The 19,027-nt window shown below is 42.1% G+C and overlaps 1 protein-coding gene across 12 annotated transcripts in view; it reads left to right on the plus strand.

Moving 5' to 3' along the window:
- Nucleotides 1–19,027, plus strand: part of LOC138758253 (integrin alpha-X-like) — a 77,301-nt gene that overhangs the window by 48,750 nt on the left and 9,524 nt on the right. For 6 of the 12 annotated variants that reach the window (XM_069926896.1, XM_069926897.1, XM_069926899.1 and 3 more), the window contains 3 exons: nt 2,426–2,505; nt 3,441–3,524; nt 3,641–3,713. In XM_069926896.1, coding sequence (XP_069782997.1) covers nt 2,426–2,505; nt 3,441–3,524; nt 3,641–3,713 — 237 coding nt within the window. Of the gene's footprint in view, nt 1–2,425; nt 2,506–3,440; nt 3,525–3,640; nt 3,714–7,891; nt 7,939–8,598; nt 8,618–10,845; nt 10,956–19,027 lie in introns of those variants that run through there. The other 6 variants (XR_011354228.1, XM_069926907.1, XM_069926902.1 and 3 more) reach the window with 5 other exon arrangements.

Genomic DNA, 19,027 nt, shown 5'->3' on the forward strand with positions numbered 1-19,027 from the left:
TTCCCCTTCCCCAACCCCTCACCTCTTCCCCCTCTCCCCTTCCCCCTCACACCATCCTCTTCCCCTTCCACAACCCCTCTCACCCAGTCCTCTTTGCCTCTCCCCTTCCCCTCACCTCATCCTCTCCCCCCTTGTCTTGGATAAATTTATACCTCTCATTTTGTTCGTTTTAGATTGGTCACAGTGTTTGAGCTACCGAAAGGAAATAGACACACACACCGAGAGCAGTTCAGTTTATACAAATGTTTATTACAAATTCAAAAGCTGATTTCAAACGACAATATGCAAGCCCTTCCCAACTATACTTATCAACACCTGGACTGGTCGCAACTGCCGAAACGAGGCAACGACTGCACACTTTAGTAGGTTGTCAGGGCGCCGGTAGCAGCTTCTCCAGCTCCCGCAACCGGGACGTTGGCTGGACTCCAGAAGTTCTTCTTGCAGAGAGATGTTGCCACCTCTCGGAGAGTCTCAAACTTCAGCAGCAGGATCATGGCTTATATTACCAAAAAACTGCTTACCCAAGCACCTATTCCCAGCACAGCAAGAAAGATAAGCGAGCAAGCTAGCATGCTAGGCTTCTATCGAATAACATAATTTTCAGCTTATCACTTTGAATACAATAGTTTATTTTGCATCAAGGCAAGGCCTCTGACAGTCTGTGACCAAAACAAGCAGGAAGATTAAATGTTCTTGGTACAAAGATGTCCTTTTGTCCGATAACTGCATCTCTGGCCCCCTCGGTGGAATTTAGCTTATGTCTGCTGATTCAAAAAACAAGCAGGTTCTCAGCCTTGCAGAAGCAAAAGCTGCAAAGTAAAAAAAAAAGTTAGAATCTTCCATTACAACCCTCACCCCCTCTCCCCTTCCCCTCTCCCCTTCCCCCTCTCCCCTTTCCCCACTCCCCTTCCCCCTCCCCTCTCTCCCCTTCCCCCTCTCCCCTCTCCCCTTCCCCCTCTCCCCTTCCCCCTCACCCTGTTCTCTTCCCCCTCTCCTTCCCCATCCCCAACCCATCTCCCCTTTCCCACGCCCCTTCCCCAACCCATCTCCCCATTCACCTCGCCCCTTCCCCAACCTATCTCCCCTTCCCCATCCCCCTCTCCCCTTCCCCCTCACCCTGTTCTCTTCTCCCTCTCCTTCCCCATCCCCAACCCATCTCCGCATTCCCCTCTTCCCCTTCCCCAACCCCTTTCCCCCAACCCCTCTCCCCTTCCCCAACCCCTCTCCCCCTTCCCCAACCCCTCTCCCCCTTCCCCAACCCCTCTCCCCCTTCCCCAACCCCTCTCCCCCTTCCCCAACCCCTCTCCCCCTTCCCCAACCCCTCTCCCCCTTCCCCAACCCCTCTCCCCCTTCCCCAACCCCTCTCCCCCTTCCCCAACCCCTCTCCCCCTTCCCCATCCCCTCTCCCCTTCCCTTCCCCCTCCCCCTCTCCCCTTCCCCTCTCCCCTTCCCCCTCACCCTGTTCTCTTCCCCCTCTCCTTCCCCATCCCCAACCCATCTCCCCTTTCCCACGCCCCTTCCCCAACCCATCTCCCCATTCCCCTCACCCCTTCCCCAACCTATCTCCCCTTCCCCATCCCCATCTCCCCTTCCCCATCCCCCTCTCCCCTTCCCCCTCACCCTGTTCTCTTCCCCCTCTCCTTCCCCATCCCCTTCCCATCTCCGCATTCCCCTCTTCCCCTTCCCCAACCCCTTTCCCCCAACACCTCTCCCCTTCCCCAACCCCTCTCCCCCTTCCCCAACCCCTCTCCCCTTCCCCAACCTCTCTCCCCTTCCCCAACCCCTCTCCCCCTTCCCCAACACCTCTCCCCCTTCCCCAACCCCTCTCCCCCTTCCCCAACCCCTCTCCCCCTTCCCCAACCCCTCTCCCCCTCCCCCTCTCCCCTCCCCCTCTCCCCTTCCCCTCTCCCCTTCCCCTCTCCCCTTCCCCCTCACCCTGTTCTCTTCCCCCTCTCCTTCCCCATCCCCAACCCATCTCCCCTTTCCCACGCCCCTTCCCCAACCCATCTCCCCATTCCCCTCACCCCTTCCCCAACCTATCTCCCCTTCCCCATCCCCATCTCCCCTTCCCCATCCCCCTCTCCCCTTCCCCCTCACCCTGTTCTCTTCCCCCTCTCCTTCCCCATCCCCAACCCATCTCCGCATTCCCCTCTCCCCCTTCCCCAACCCCTCTCCCCCTTCCCCAACCCTCTCCCCCTTCCCCAACCCCTCTCCCCTTTCCCCAACCCCTCTCCTCCTTCCCCAATCCCTCTCCTCCTTCCTCAACCCCTCTCCCCCTTCCCCAACCCCTCTCCCCTTCCCCCAATTCCGCCCCCCCCGGCTTCTTCTGAGTTGACTTTTGGGCCACCCCGGTCACTGACGCCCTCCCCCAGGCCAAGTACATCCCATCTACTGCTACCCCCACTCACTCCTCCTTCCTCCGCAGATACACTTCAACGTGACGATGGACGTCGATGCCCGGGTGACTTGGAGTGACACCATCACGCTGAGAGCTCACGCCACCAGGTACCAGGTGCCCCCGTCCCCACGCTGGAGCGGGGTGTGGGGTTTGGCTAGGAGGCAGGTGCGGGGCAAAAGGACAGACGTGCAGGGGAAGACCCTTCCCTTCCAGGGAATTCCCCTTGAGGCATAGGTTTGGCCTGTTCCTCCCTCTGCTGACCCACTCCCTCACTGTGAGCTGGGTAGTCTTTGCCCGTGTTGAATATCCCCCTGTCAGTTTCTCGCCCCATCCCAAACTTGAGACCGTCCTGGCCACTCCCGCTCCCCTGACCAACCCTCCCTCAGCATTGTGGGAGAGGGTTCCCCTGTGAATCCCCCCTCCATTCCCTCTCCCTCCTGTAGAATATTTTCTGCCACTTTACCCAGCTCAATAGCCCAGTGAAACAGAGGGAGGGGATGGTGACGTGGGAGGGAAGGGAGGAGGAGGAGGGAGGGGACGGTGAGGGAGACAATGTGAGGAGTGAGGGAGGGATGGTGAGGAGGGGGGACAGTGAAGGAAGTGATGGTGAGGAGGGAGGGAGGGGACAGTGAGGAGGGAGGGAGGGAGGGGACGGTGAGGAGGAAGGGGACGGTGAGGAGGAAGGGAGGGGGTGGTGAGGAAGGAAGGAGGGAACGGTGAGGAGGGAGGGAGGGGACGGTGAGGAGGGAGGGAGGGGACGGTGAGGAAGGAGGGAGGGGACGGTGAGGAAGGAGGGAGGGGACGGTGAGGAAGGAGGGAGGGACAGTGAGGGAGGGAGGGGATGGTGAGGAAGGAGGGAGAGGATGGTGAGGAGGTAGGGCAAGGATGGAGGGAGGAGATGGTGAGGTGGGAGGGAGGGGGTGGTGAGGTGGGACGGGATAGGGAGGAGGAAGGGAAGGAATGGTGAGGAGTGAAGGAGGGTTGAGGAAGGAGGGAGGGGATATCAAGGAGCTCCCTTCATCACCTCCTCTCCTCTCTGTAGTGACAACGAGGATCATGACAGCACGAAAAGCAATCAATCCCAAACTGTGGGGGTGAAGTACGAAGTCAATGTGATCGTCACCGGGTGAGTATCACAACCCCTCTCGCCACAGAGGGGAGAGAGGGGCCAGAAGGAGGAGAGGGTGCAGAGGTAATATGTTGGATATTCCCAAAATGACCACATTCCTGTTGGGTTTCCAGGATCAAATCCACCCAGTATGTTAACTTCACCACGGGCAAGGCCGACACAAAACTCGCCAACCACGCTTACAAGGTAAATATTCCTTGTTCTACCGCATCCGGGCCTGAGGCACCTCATAACTCACCAGACCAACTACCAGTCCTGAGCAAGGCCGAGTAACTCACCAGACCAACTACCAGCCCTGAGCAAGGCCTAGTAACTCACCAGACCAGCCCTGAGCAAGACCTAGTAACTCACCAGACCAACTACCAGCCCTGAGCAAGGCCGAGTAACTCACCAGGCCAACTACCACTCCTGAGCAAAGCCGAGTAACTCACCAGACCAACTACCAGCCCTGAGCAAGGCTGAGTTACTCACCAGACCAACTACCAGCCCTGAGCAAGGCTGAGTTACTCACCAGACCAACTACCAGCCCTGAGCAAGGCCTAGTTACTCGTCAGACCAACTAGCAGCCCTGAGTGAGGCCTAGTAACTCATCATACTGTTACAAGCCCAGAGGACCCCAAATCCCAGCAGCAATAGATATTCACCAAGACAAATGGTTTTTTAAACAAAAATTGTTTTTAATTATCTTTAAATTTGAAAACAGGATCAAACTCTAACTTATCACTATTGACTTAACCTAACTTAACCCTCTTCTAATTCTAAGTGTACGTATATGTAATGTGTGTGTAAATTTAGAAAGGTTCTTTGGTTCACAGTCCAATCTCACTTCTCATTCCTCTAAGTTCACTGGTTGCAGGCAATTCTTACAATGTGCACAGAATTTAACATTTATAAAGTTCACCAGGCTTCGATGCTTGAAAATGGTTACTGCTTAGGAAGGCTCTTGTTGGTTTTCAGAGAGAGATTTGTTGCTCCTGGTCACAAACTGATTCTTTTAATCAACCACATCAGTGTCTTGCTGAAGAAACTTGCCCCATCAGGGTTCTCCAGATGATAACCTCTTTCTTTCACCACAGAGTTCCTTTTTGTTTCTCTTATTTCAAGTGAAACATTAGGCAGCTAGTCCTCTCCTCTTGCATGAACCACAAGGGCTTTGACCTGGCTGAACGAAGTACTTACAAACCCATCTTCCAAATGGGGCTTTCCACAAGCTTGCCAGCTTATCCTGTTCCAGTCCCAGCTGCTGCTGCTGACTGTAAAACTTTAGAACTGATATCTCTCTCTCTCACACACTCAGAGAAAAGCTTTTTTGACTCCCTCTCTGCATGAAAAACCACATAGCCCTCTTAGAACATCAAACAGCCCTCCCAGGCAGCCTTCCTCCGAGTTCTTTCATCTGTCCCTTGGGCACTCTGCAAAGTTTTTGCAAAGGCTCTCGGAGCCGGCCTGTCTGGCTTGAGCAGAGCTCCAGTATTTTAAATGAGATCTGTTTTGAAGTGTTTGTATGTGACCTACAATTAAAAACCTGCCATATTTTATCTCCCAAAACATATCTATACATAATATAAACACAACATATTCTGTCACACTTTCCCCCACAATGGAATTTTAACTCTTGTATTAAAATTCTGTTATAACTAAACTGACTTTAAAATCACTAGAGATAACAATACACAATATAACAATGTCACCCAATGTTGAGTGTATATATTTCTATACGATCAATTTTAACATCTTGACCAACAATCTGCTCCCACACTACTTGCACCTCTGATATGATTAATTTGCAGATTATATTCTTGCAAAATTAAACTCCAGTTTAACAATCTTCTGTGTGTTTTCTTCATTTTATTCAAAAACAGCAGAGGATTGTGGTCAGTAAATATCACATTTGGTTCATGAGAGGTACCTAGATATACATCAAAATTCTGCAGAGCAAATCTTATAGACAACAGTTCCTTCTCAATAGTAGAATAGTCCCTTTGATGAACATTGAATTTTTTTGAAAAGTAGGAAACTGGATGGTCAATTTAATTAGGTTTAAAACTGCACCTGCTCCTCCCTCACTGGCATCCACTGCTACAGAAAATGGGCTGTCAAAATCAGGAGATTTTAAAACAGGGCAATGGCATAGCATCTCCTTTACATTTTATGAAGATCTCTGACAAATGATAGTCCACACAAATTTCTCCCTTTTCTTCAAAGGTTGGTTAAAGGAAGAGCAACCTCAGCAAAATTTCTGCAAAATTTCCTATAATATCCTGCCATTCCTAAAAACCTTCTCACTGCTTTCTTGCCATTAGGAATGGGAAATTCAGAAATTGCATTCACCCTAGCTTGAATAGATGCAACTTTGCCATGGCCAACTACATAACCCAAGTATGTCACAGTAGCATGTCCAAATTCACTTTTAGCTAAATTAACATTAAATTTGCATTGAATAATCTTGCAACAATTTGTCCAATTCCCTCAGATGTTTTTCCCATGTGTCATTTTTTGTGACCAAGTCATCAATATAACCATCTGTTTGTGTTAACCTTTGGATTACCGAATTAATCATCCTTTGGAATGTTGCAGGGCCATTTTTCATGCCAAAAGGTAACACATTATACTCGTATAAACTGCATGGACTAACAAAAGCTGAAATATTCTTTCCTCTCTCAGGTAAAGGCACACACCAGTAACCCTTCAACAAATCCAACTTAGTAAGAAATTTAGCTCTCCCAATTTTATCAATGCAGTCATCTATTCTCGGAATAGGATAAGCATCTGTTTTAGTTACTGAATTAACCTTCCTGTAATCTGTACAGAACCTAACAGTTCTGTCTTGTTTCAGAACCAGAACACAAGGAGAACTCCAATCTGAGTTCGAAGGTCTAATAATGTCATTCCTTAACATATATTCCACCTCCTGATCCGTGATTTTACTCTTCTGAGTGTTTATTCCATATGGGTGTTGCTTTATGGGATTTGCTTTTCCCACATTCACATCATGATAAATCACTGATGTCCTTTTTGGCACATCAGGGGACAAATTTGTGTATTTCAAAAGTAATTCTTTCAACTGCATCTGTTCTTGTGACTTAAGATGGCTTAACATTTCCTCCAAATTTTCCAAAATTGTTGAGTTAGACAGGCGCACAAGAACCATGGTTTCTTCAAGGTTACCCTCACAAGATTCTGTTTCCATAATTTTATGATCCATAACTTCCTCAACCCTGTCAACAACTAACACCTTTGATACAGATTGTTCTCCACTACCCTTATCCTCATAATAAGGTTTCATTAACAATTCACCCTGCAAGTCATATCCACAAGCCATTTCTTTAACCTCCTGTTCACTTACTGCTTTGACCCTTGTCAATAAGATCTGTATCTTTCCTCTTTTGCTGAATTAACTCTTTCTTGACAAAGAGAAATCCTTACTCTCACAATTACCCTGCTCTTTCAAGACTATTTCAGAAGCAATGGGCAAGTCTCTATCAACGGCATCTTCCTCAGCTCTCATCATTTTCTTAGACAAAGAACTTGTAATGGCACATGCAGGATATATCCCACAATCCTCCTCAACACCATCCTTACTAGGCTAATTTGTTAATCTCAAAACTGACCCAACTTTATCCTCTGCCAAATCATTCCCAAATAAAAATGAGACTCCCTGCATGGATAACTTTGAAATTATTCCTACTACAACAGGTCCTTTAACTAATTCTGAATTCAGCACTAATTTGTGAAGAAATATTGACTCAACCTCACCTCCAATCGTCTCCCCGTGTCCGTCTTTTGATCAAGAGTTTTTCAACAACAGTGTCTAAGAAGCTCCAGTATCTCTAAGAATTTTAATGAACCTGTGATCCTCCCTTCTTTACTGAAATCAAGCCCTCTGACACAAAAGGTTTGAAAATATCCATAACATCCTTACCAGGTTTGGAACATCTGCTCTCCTTAAAGTTAACTGTCTGAACACACGCTTCTGATAAAACCTCCTTTTCTCGTCTCTTTTTCAACACTAAACAATTCTCAGTAATATGACCATGTTTCTAACAAATATGACATACAAATCCAGAAGTTCTGTTATTTCCCACCTTACCTTCATCTTTTCTCTTAACATTCTCTCCAGACTAAATTTCAGGCTAACTAGTCTATTCCACATTAACCCTCTGAACAGGCTTACTAGTCTGAAATGTATTTTTGTGAATCAGGGCAAATTCATTTGCTAATCTAGCTGTTTGCTGCCACATCCCCACGTCTCTCTCATCCAGGTACACCTATTTTCTTGTACACTCATTTATTTACATCTTTTAATTTCCTCAATTAATATCAGTTCTCTCAATCTGTCAAAATCATTATTTATTCCTTTTGAGGCACACCAACGGTCAAAACATAAAGATTTTCCCAGAGCAAAATCCAGGTAAGATTGATTCCATGTTTTCACCAAACTCCAAAATTTTTGTCTATATGCTTCTGGAACCAACTCATAAGCTTTCAATACTGCTTGTTTAACAGTCTCATAATTTGCCACTTGCTCTGCAGTCAAGGGAGAGGATGCAATTTGTGCTTTTCCCTTCAATACACTTTGAAGCATAAGAGACCATTTTTTTCGGCCATCTTGAGCTCTCAGCAACCTTTTCAAAAAGCTGAAAATATGTATCTACAACTCCCTCATCGAAAGGAGGAACAAGATTTCCCTCTCTACCAGCAAAACACCTCTCCCCAGCAGTTACAGTCTCAATCCTCATTTCGATTTTTAACATCTCTAATTGAATGTCTGTCCCTTTCAATTTCCTCCCTCCATTTTTCAGTTTCCTCTAACTCGTACTGTCTCTGTTTCTCAGCCTCCAACACCCTCCATTTCTCTTTCCTCTTTTACCCTCAGTTTCTCCAACTCCAATCGCAATTCAAAAGATCTATCCTTTGAAAAATTATCTAAGCCTTTCTCAACAGATTTTCCCTCACCTATATATTTAATTATAATCCTCTGTATTTGTATTTTCCTCATCCAATGTTTGACTTCAGCCAGTTTTAATGCTTTAGAAATAACCATCAGTTCTTCTTTTCTCTTGCTCTGCAGGTGATGGTTGTGACAAAAATGTATCAACATCCATTGCTGCTGTTTTTCCAGGCACCAGCTTTAAATTTGCTTGAAACCCCCCCCCCCCATGAATAATAAATCACAAAAATTCTAATTTTCAATCGGAACGGACGATCCCCCAAAAATGTTACGAGCCCAGAGGACCCCAAAACCCAGCAGCAATAGATATTCACCAAGACAAATGGTTACTTAAATGAAAGTTGCTTTTAATTATCTTTAAACGTGAAAACATGAGAAAGGAAAAGATTAACAGCTAGTGATAGTGTAGTTGGATTTTGCAGCATTCTAGTAAGGTGGACATGTCAATTCAAAAGACCAATTAGCATGACGACCAACTGTAGGAATTTACTCTGAACCAATCAAATTAGCAGGTCTGATAAGAGGCTGTCAATCATCTGTAGCAATCGAATTTGTACTTAGTGGGAATTGCATTGGGAAAGAATGTTTTGTGTGAACTTTTGATTGGATCAAATGTAACTCCGCCAATGTGTGAGCAAGACAAAGGAAAGAGCTGTGAAACACGAGGTCAGTCTCTGCCATCTTTTACGGAGAGGACATCTCCATGGAGCTTTGTGCAGATAACTCATAATTCTGCAGAATAAATGAAGTCTTGACCAGACAAAGTTTTGGTAAAGTCATTTCGTGTGGTCCACTGAAAGAACCGGAATCCACAAATAGGATCAAACTTTAACTTATCTCTATTGATTTAACCTAACTTAACCCCCTTCTAATTCTAAGCGCATGTGTATGTAATGTGTGTGTAAGCTTAGAAAAGTTAATTGATTCACAGTCCAATCTCACTTCTCATTCCTCCAAGTTCACTGGTTCAGGCAATTCTTATGCTGTGTACAGAATTTAACATGTATAGAGTTCACCAGGCTTTGGTGCTTGAAAGGTAAATGGTTACCGCTCAGGAAGGTTCTTGTCGGTTTTCAGAGAGAGATGTGTTGTTTCTAGACACAAACTGATTCCTTTTAATCAGCCACATCAGTGTCTTGCTGAAGAAACTTGCCCCATCAGGGTTCTCCAGATGATAACCTCTTTCTTTCAGGTCACCACAGAGTTCCTTTTTGCTTCACTTATTCCAAGTGAAATATTAAGCAGCCAGTCCTCTCCTCTTGCATGAACCACAAGGGCTTTGACCAGGCTGAACCTGCCTTCCAAATGGGGTTTTCCACAAGCTTGCCAGCTTGTCCTGTTTCAGTCCCAGCTGCTGCTGCTGACTGTAAAACTGCAACACTGATCTCTCTCTCTCTCTCTCTCTCTCTCTCTCTCTCTCTCTCTCTCTCTCTCTCTCAGTGAAATGTCGGTTTAATTCCCTCTCTGCTTGCGAAAACCACATGACCCTCTTAGAAAATCAAACAGCCCTCCCAGGCAGCCCTCTGAACTACTCCTCCGAGTTCATTCATCTGTCCCTTGGGCACTCTGCAAAGTTTTTACAAAGGCACTCGGAGCCAGCCTGTCTGGCTTGAGCAGAGCTCCAGTATTTTAAATGAAATGGTTTTGAAATGTTTGTATGTGACCGACACTAAAAAAAACCTGCCACAATTTATCTTCCCAGATCTATATACAATATAAACACAACATATTCTGTCATAATAGCCACAACTAGCCCTGGGCAAGGCCAAGTAACTTACCATAGTAACAACAGGTCCTGAACAAGGCCTACTAAGTTGTCGTAGCAACAGCCTTCGTGAGGCTTGGTCCTAACCACGGCAACCCAGCCTGGCAATGGGCCCATGTTTACAAGGGATAACAAGGCAACAATGCTATTATGTCTCTGTTGTTACTCAGGAGGCTTCCTAAATAACTTCAAGATGCAAGATTCAAATAACAGAAGAGACTTTACTTACTGATGTCTTCCACCATCTCAGGACACTTTTCACACACACTCACATACATCCCACTGTGGTGCACTACAGTGAGGAGGGCGTATTCCTATGCAGTTACAAAATAGTTCACATTATCCTGACTATATAACATTCCTCCTTCTCAAGATAAAAAAAATTACTGTTCTTTATCACATTCTTTTCAGTGAAACTTAAGTGACTGAACTTGTACATTCGTTTATTTACACAACTATTTTAAAATAGTCCCTATCGATTATTGCTATGGTGACAGTCTGTATGGTGAAACCACTATTGTGTATGTAAATGACATGAACTTATATGTTCGTCCCTGCTCTCACTGGCCGGCTCGTGACTCCTCCCCTTTGTCTCCATAAAGGTCGACGTCCCATAACCCTACCCCCAGTTCGAGCCCCGGGTCAGTGTGAACCAAGCAACACAAAGGGATGCCGTTCATCTGGATCTAATAAAAGGCTTCAGTTCCAGTAACTTCAGTCTTTGTGTAATTGATCGTGCATCAATATCTCACTTCCCCATCTAGTGGATTTGGCTGCGACCATTGGGCTCTGTGTTGCTGGTCCACGTGTAGGTAATGGAGCTTGTTGTGCTCCACCTGACAGCCGCTGTGTTGATGTTTCGGTTTTAGTGGTTGTGGTCTCTTCACTTGATGTCGGTGTTGCCGGCTTTGCTGGAATTAAAGCTTTCTGCTTTGTCACATCTTGCAATGGCCGGATGTGAATTCTGTTCCTCCTCAGCTGATGGCCAGAGTCTGTCTCGACAATGTATGAGCCTGGTATCTCAGCTTCTCTGATGACCTTTGCTGGGGTCCATGTTTTCAACATGGGCTCCTGAATATGCACATGCTGCCCTCTGAAGAGTTCTGGCAATATTTGTGCATGTTTGTCATAGAGCTGGGGTCCTTCTCGCTCATCAGCCAGTCTCCGTCTGGTTTCCTCCTCGTCTTCTGGAGGGGGTATTTTGCTTGGCAGAGTTGTTTTATATCCCCTACCAGTTAAAAGTTCTGTTGTCAGGGACTTCACGTCAGCCCTTAAAGGTGTTGCTCGTAATGATAGAAGAGCTAGGTCTGGGTCTTTTTCGCGACACTTAACTAGTGGGCGTTTCACAGTTTGCACTTGTCTTTCAGTGAACCCATGACCTTTGGGGTAGTATGGGGATGATGTAGTGATAACAAACCCATACTCTGCAGCCACCTTTCAGAATTCTTGTGATATAATCTGAGTTCCATTGTCACATATTACTTGCTCGAGTATTCCTTGTTCAGCGAGAAGCGCTCTCATTTCTTTTTATTTTTTAATAATTTTTTATTTTTCACACCATAAATCACATTAACCATGATACACATTTTTTCCTTTACACACATATACAATGTCATTTTCTCTCCCTCCTCCCCTCCCACCCTCCCCACCTCCCCCCCCCCTCCCGTCCATTTAAGGTATAAAATCTAGGATACATTAAACCAGTCAGACAATGTTGTCATTCAATAAAAATACACCAGAAATTCCACAGAGTCCATTCTTTTCATTTCCTTTTCCTTCCGTTAACTTAGGTAGTGATTGTCCCCGGTAGGTTTTCGCTATTGTGTTTAATATAAGGCTCCCATATTTGTTCGAATATTTCAATATTATTTCTTAAACTATATGTTATTTTTTCTAATGGAATACATTTATTCATTTCTATATACCATTGTTGTATTTTCAAATTATCTTCCAATTTCCAGGTTGACATAATACATTTTTTTGCTACGGATAGAGGTATCTTAACAAATTTTTTTTCTGCATCTTCCAAATCAATTCCAAATTCTTTGTTTTTTATGTTACTTAGGAGAAAGATCTCTGGATTCTTTGGTATATTGTTTTCTGTTATTTTATTTAATATCTGATTGAGATCTTCCCAAAATTTTTCTACTTTTTCACATGTCCAGATTGCATGAATTGTTGTTCCCATTTCTTTTTTACATCGAAAACATCTATCAGATACTGTTGGGTCCCATTTATTTAACTTTTGAGGTGTAATGTATAGCCTGTGTATCCAGTTATATTGTATCATACGTAGCCTCGTATTTATTGTATTTCTCATCGTTCCAGAGCATAACTTCTCCCATGTTTCCTTTTTTATCTTTATATTTAAATCCTGTTCCCATTTTTGTTTAGTTTTACCATTTGTTTCCTCATTCTCCTTTTCTTGCAGTTTAATATACATATTTGTTATAAATCTTTTGATTATCATTGTATCTGTAATCACATATTCAAAGTTACTTCCCTCTGCTTCCTAATTTATCCTTCAAGTAGGATCTCAATTGGTAATATGCCAGTGCTATATCTTGAGTTATATTGTATTTATCTTTCATTTGTTCAAAGGATAATAATCTATTTCCTGAAAAACAATTTTCTATTCTTTTAATCCCTTTTTTCTCCCATTCTCTAAAGGAAAGGTTATCTATTGTAAAAGGGAGTAGCTTGTTTTGCGTCAATATTAGTTTTGGTAATTGATAATTTGTTTTATTTCTTTCTACATGAAACTTCTTCCAAATATTGAGTAGATGATGTAATACTGGAGAACTTCTATGTTGTACCAATTTTTCATCCCACTTATATAATATGTGTTCAGGTGTCTTTTCCCCTATTTTATCTAATTCTAATCTAGTCCAATCTGGCTTTTCCCTTGTTTGATAAAAATCTGATAGGTATCTTAATTGTGCGGCTCTATAATAATTTTTAAAGTTTGGCAGTTGTAAACCTCCTTGTTTATACCATTCTGTTAATTTATCTAGTGCTATCCTCGGTTTCCCCCCCTCTCCATAAAAATTTCCTTATTATTTTCTTTAACTCCTTGAAGAATTTCTCTGTCAGTTGTATTGGCAATGCCTGAAATAAGTATAATATCCTTGGAAAAATGTTCATTTTAATACAGTTTATCCTTCCTATTAGTGTTAATGGTAAATCTTTCCAATGCTCTAAATCATCCTGTAATTTTTTCATTAGTGGATAATAATTGAGTTTATATAGTTGTCCGAGATTTTTGTTTATTTGTACACCTAGGTATCTTATTGCTTGCATTTGCCATCTAAATGGTGATTCTTTCTTAAATTTTGAGAAATCCGCATCATTCATAGGCATTGCTTCACTTTTATTTACGTTGATCTTGTAACCCGACACTTCTCCATATTCCTTCAATTTCTTATATAATTCTTTTATTGATAGTTCTGGTTCTGTTAAGTACACTGTAACATCATCCGCAAATAAACTGATTTTATATTCCTTGTCTTTTATTTTTATCCCTTTTATATTATTTTCTGTTCTTATCACTTCTGCTAGTGGTTCTATAGCTAACGCAATCAATAAAGGTGATAGTGGGCATCCCTGTCGTGTTGACCTGCTTAAGTTAAATTGCTTTGATACATGTCCATTTACTGTCACTTTCGCTAATGGTCCCTTATATAATGCTTTAATCCAATTAATATACTTCTCAGGTAAACTGAATTTTTGCAATACTTTGAACAAATAATTCCATTCTACTCTGTCAAAGGCCTTCTCTGCGTCTAAAGCAACTGCTACTGTTGGTGCTTTATTCCCTTGTACTGCATGAATTAAGTTAATAAATTTACAAATATTGTCTGTTGTGCGTCTTTTTTTGATAAATCCAGTTTGGTCTAGATTTACCATTTTCGGTACATACTCTGCTAATCTGTTTGCTAATAATTTAGCTATTATCTTATAATCTGTGTTAAGTAAAGATATTGGTCTATATGACGCTGGTGTGAGTGGATCTTTCCCTTGCTTTAGTATTACTGTAATTATTGTGCTGTTTTACATGAATCTGGTAAGCTTTGCGTTTTATCAATCTGGTTGATTACTTCCAGGAGGGGCGGAATTAATAAGACTTTAAATGTTTTATAGAATTCTATAGGGAATCCATCCTCTCCTGGTGTCTTATTATTTGGTAATTTTTTTATTATCTCTTGTATTTCTACTATTCCAAATGGCTCTGTTAATTTATTTTGCTCCTCTATTTGTAGTTTTGGTAGTTCAATTTTAGTTAGAAATTCATCTATTTTCCCTTCTTTCCCTTCGTTTTCAGTTCGGTATAATTGTTCATAAAATTCTCTAAAGTTTTCCTTAATTTCTTTTGGATTATATGTAATTTGTTTATCATTTTTCCTTGATGCCAATATCATTTTCTTAGCTTCTTCTGTCTTAAGCTGCCGTGCTAGGATTTTGTGCGTTTTTTCACCTAGTTCATAATATTTCTGTTTTGTCTTCATTATATTTTTCTCCACCTTATATGTTTGTAGTGTTTAATATTTTATTTTTTTATCCGCCAATTCTCTTCTTTTAGTTATATCTTCCTTCATTACTAATTCTTTTTCTATATTTACTATTTCCCTTTCCAACTGCTCTGTTTCCTGATTATAGTCCTTCTTCATCTTGGTTATATAACTTATTATTTGCCCTCTAATGAATGATTTCATTGCATCCCATAGTATAAACTTATCTTCCACTGATTCCGTATTTATTTCAAAATACATTTTAATTTGTTTTTCAATAAATTCTCTAAAATCCTGCCTTTTAAGTAACATGGGGTTTAATCTCCATCTATACATTCTTGGAGGGATGTCCTCTAACTTTACTGTCAATATTAAGGTGGTCCGATAGTATTCTAGCTTTATATTCTGTTTTTTTTTACTCTATCTTGCATACGAGCTGATAACAAAAATAGGTCTATTCTTGAGTATGCTTTATGTCTAGCCGAGTAATATGAATATTCCTTTTCCTTTGGATGTTGTTTCCTCCATATATCCAAAAGTTGCATTTCTTCCATCGATTTAATTATAAATTTGGTTACTTTGTTCTTTCTGTTAATTTTTTTCCCAGTTTTGTCCATATTTGAATCCAAATTCAAGTTGAAATCCCCTCCTATTAATATGTTCCCTTGCATATCTGCTATCTTCAAAAAGATATCTTGCATAAACTTTTGATCTTCTTCGTTAGGTGAATATACATTGAGTAGATTCCAAAACTCCGAATATATCTGACATTTTATCATTACATTTTATCCATCCCTGCTGGATCTATTATTTCCTCTTCTATTTTAAATGGCACATTTTTACTAATTAATATAGCTACTCCTCTTGCTTTTGAATTATACGATGCTGCTGTTACGTGTCCTACCCAATCTCTCTTTAATTTCTTATGCTCCAATTCAGTTAAATGTGTTTCTTGCACAAATGCTATATCAATTTTTTCTTTTTTCAGTAAATTTAGCAGTTTCTTCCTTTTAATTTGGTCATGTATTCCATTAATATTTAAAGTCATATAGTTCAACGTAGCCATTTTATACTTTGTTTATCTTCCCTTTCCGTTTCTCCATCATTACCTTTCCTTCTTATCCATTTCTGTTTTCTTGTTTTGAATCCTTTATAAGACAACATTCCTAAAACATCAAACATTTTCCTTATTCTCCTATTTAAAACTTCTTTAGCCCCAATCCCCCCTTCCCCTCCTGAGTTGTTCTTTATCCCTTGTCGGACAACCACATCTCCCCTCTCCATTTGGATTTGCGAATTCACTCGCAAGCGTCAGCTGATTTTGCAGTGACTGTAACACCCCCCCACCCATCCCCCCCAGAAAAGATTTCACTTTTCATATGTGACAAAGGTCACTCTTTTAATTCCCTCTATTCCTTTTCCTTCCCTTATTAATTCTTGTCTATACTATCTATATTTTCCTCTAAATACGGATACATTCATGTATGCACATTATACATATACACACATATACCTCTTTACCCACATGCATATAAATCGTGGTCATTTTTACTCTTATTACATGTCTTCATCTCTCTGTTTGTTTTGTAGTTGTTCTGCAAATTTCCTTGCTTCCTCTGGATCCGAGAATAGTTTTTTTCCATAAGATCGTTTTCGATGTTTTGAACTCCTTCCTCTTCTTCAGGAGTTCAAAACTTATGTCTTTTTAGTTCGCAGTCTTTTGTACTCTCGTTACACGTCTTCATCTCTCAGTCTATTTTGTAATTGTTCTGCAAATTTTCGTGCTTCCTCTGGATCCGAGAATAGTCTGTTTTGTTGTCCTGGAATAAATATTTTCAATACCGCTGGATGCTTTAGTATAAATTTATACCCTTTCTTCCATAAAATCGCCTTTGCTGTATTGAACTCCTTTCTCTTCTTCAGGAGTTCAAAACTTATATCTGGATAAATAAAGATTTTTTGCCCTTTGTACTCCAGTGGCTTATTGTCCTCTCTTACTTTTTCCATTGTTTTCTCCAGTACCTTTTCTCTTGTAGTATATCTTAGGAATTTTACTAAAACAGATCTTGGCTTTTGTTGTGATTGTGGTTTAAAGGCCAATGCTCTATGTGCCCTTTCTATTTCCATTTCTTGCTGTAGTTCTGGACATCCTAGGATCCTAGGGATCCAATCTTTTATAAACTCTCTCATATTCTTGCCTTCTTCATCTTCCTTAAGGCCCACTATCTTTATGTTATTTCTTCTGTTATAATTTTCCATTATATCTATTTTCTGAGCTAACAGGTCTTGCGTCTCTTTAACTTTTTTATTAGATTCCTCTAATTTCTTTTTTTAAGTCCTCTACCTCCATTTCTACTGCTGCTTCTCGTTCTTGCACCTTGTCCATTCTTTTTCCCATTTCTGATGTCATATCTATTTTATTCATTTTCTCTTCTGTATTGTTTATTCTTCTTAAATCATTAAATTCTTGCGCTTGCCGTTCTTTAAATGACTCCATGTATTCTTTAATAAGAGAAAGTATATCCTTTATCTTGCCTTTCCCTTCTTCTTCTATTTCACTGTACTCTTCCTCTTCGTCTTCTTCCTCTGGGTTGGCCATCTGTTGTTTCTTTGTTGCCCTTTTCTTCTCTTCTTTCTTGTTTTCGTTGTCCTCTGTGTTCTCCTCTTGCTGCAGGTGTTCTGCAGCTGTCGTTGCCGGCTGTGTAATCGACTCCCCAGCTGGTCACCCCTCCCGTCGGTGTGTTTTTTTGCATGCGCGATTGCGCACTTTTACTCGGCTCAGTGAGCCATTTTTGTAGTCCATATTCTACCGACCTGAGGGAGCGGGTCTCTCTCTCCACCGCGGGCCTCTTCGAACAGGTAAGGCCTTTTCCTTCATCTTCCGTTGTCTTCTCTTCCTCTCTTCTTACTGTTGGTTTCGACTTTTCTTTTTTCGTCGCCATCTTCTTTCCACCTTTATATTCACTTTACTTTGATTTTTATTTTTGTGCCTTTGTGTTTTGCTTTGTTTTTTCTAACTTTTCTGGAGAGGGCTGGAGTTCACCGTCCGGCCACTACTCCATCACGTGACTCCTCAAGCGCTCTCATTTCTAAGGTGATAGTTGACGCTCTCAGGTCTTTCACCCTTTTGACAAATGGAAACTTAGAATAGTAACAGACAACTATTAAATTACCAGTCTTGATTCTCGGTGAACAAGTCTGCTCCCACTGTGTGCCACGGCCTGGAAGGTACTTCTGTGGAAATCATTTCCTCTTTTTGTTGTGTGTTTCTGTTGATCCTTTTGGAAATCTTCTTCGTCTGGATCTCATAATTGACAGAGATCAACTGCAACTCCCGGCAGCTATCCAGACCTAGAATTGCTGGTCCGTCTGCTTCTACCATGTAGAACGTAGAGAGTATGTTCTTTCCCTTATGGCAGCCATTGATCATAGCTCTCCCTAGCTGCTTGATCATGGATCCACCGTAGGCTGTTAATGAGATATTTGCTGTTTCCAATGCACTGCCTTTTGGAACATCTGACAGTAGAGTCTGTGTGGAAGGACGTTGCTTCACCTTTAGGTTAAATATCGTAGACTTGTTCTGGATTGTTCTCTGTATTTGGATCCTTGTGTGCAATTCACTTCTTTCTTTCACCTCACCCGACATCTCGTGAAGGTGTATGGATTCTATGTCCAGTATCGGATTGTCCGAGTCCTCATTGTTGTTTCTTTTATGTGGTGAATCTTCTTCTTGTCTTTTTTCTTCACTGGTATTAGTGTTTTCTTCATACTAGACTTGCACATCTTTGCCCAGTGGTTTGCTTTACCACAGGCTCTTCATTCAGAACCGTATGTGGGACATTTATTTTGGTCATCGAAGGGGGGGTTGTCTGCCGGACTTCCTGCAGGTCTTAGAGGTTTGCACTTTTCTGATTGTGTTCTTTTTAGTATCAACCCTTCCTTCTCTTTGCTGTGGGGGGTCTGCATAGATAGGGATTTCATTTGTGTCCTCGTGGCTTCAAAGGCTCTGGCTGTGTCTATAGCTTCTTTCCCTATGAGACTTTTGCACATTGGGATCGGCTCTCCCCCACATTAGTTGATCAACTAATCTTTCCTCTATACCCTTAAATCTGAATTTTGCAGCAGCAATTTTTAGTCTGATGAGGAAGTTATCAACAGTTTCATCAGTCTCTTGCATTAAGCCTTGAAATTCATAACGTGTGGCGATTCCAGGAGCTGAAGGAAATCACAGCCACCATACCGAAGGTTGTTAACGACTGTTTTTACTCAAATTCAG

The sequence above is a fragment of the Narcine bancroftii genome, chromosome 3 (assembly GCF_036971445.1).
Source record: "Narcine bancroftii isolate sNarBan1 chromosome 3, sNarBan1.hap1, whole genome shotgun sequence".
In the NCBI taxonomy this organism is placed as follows: Eukaryota; Metazoa; Chordata; class Chondrichthyes; order Torpediniformes; family Narcinidae; genus Narcine; species Narcine bancroftii.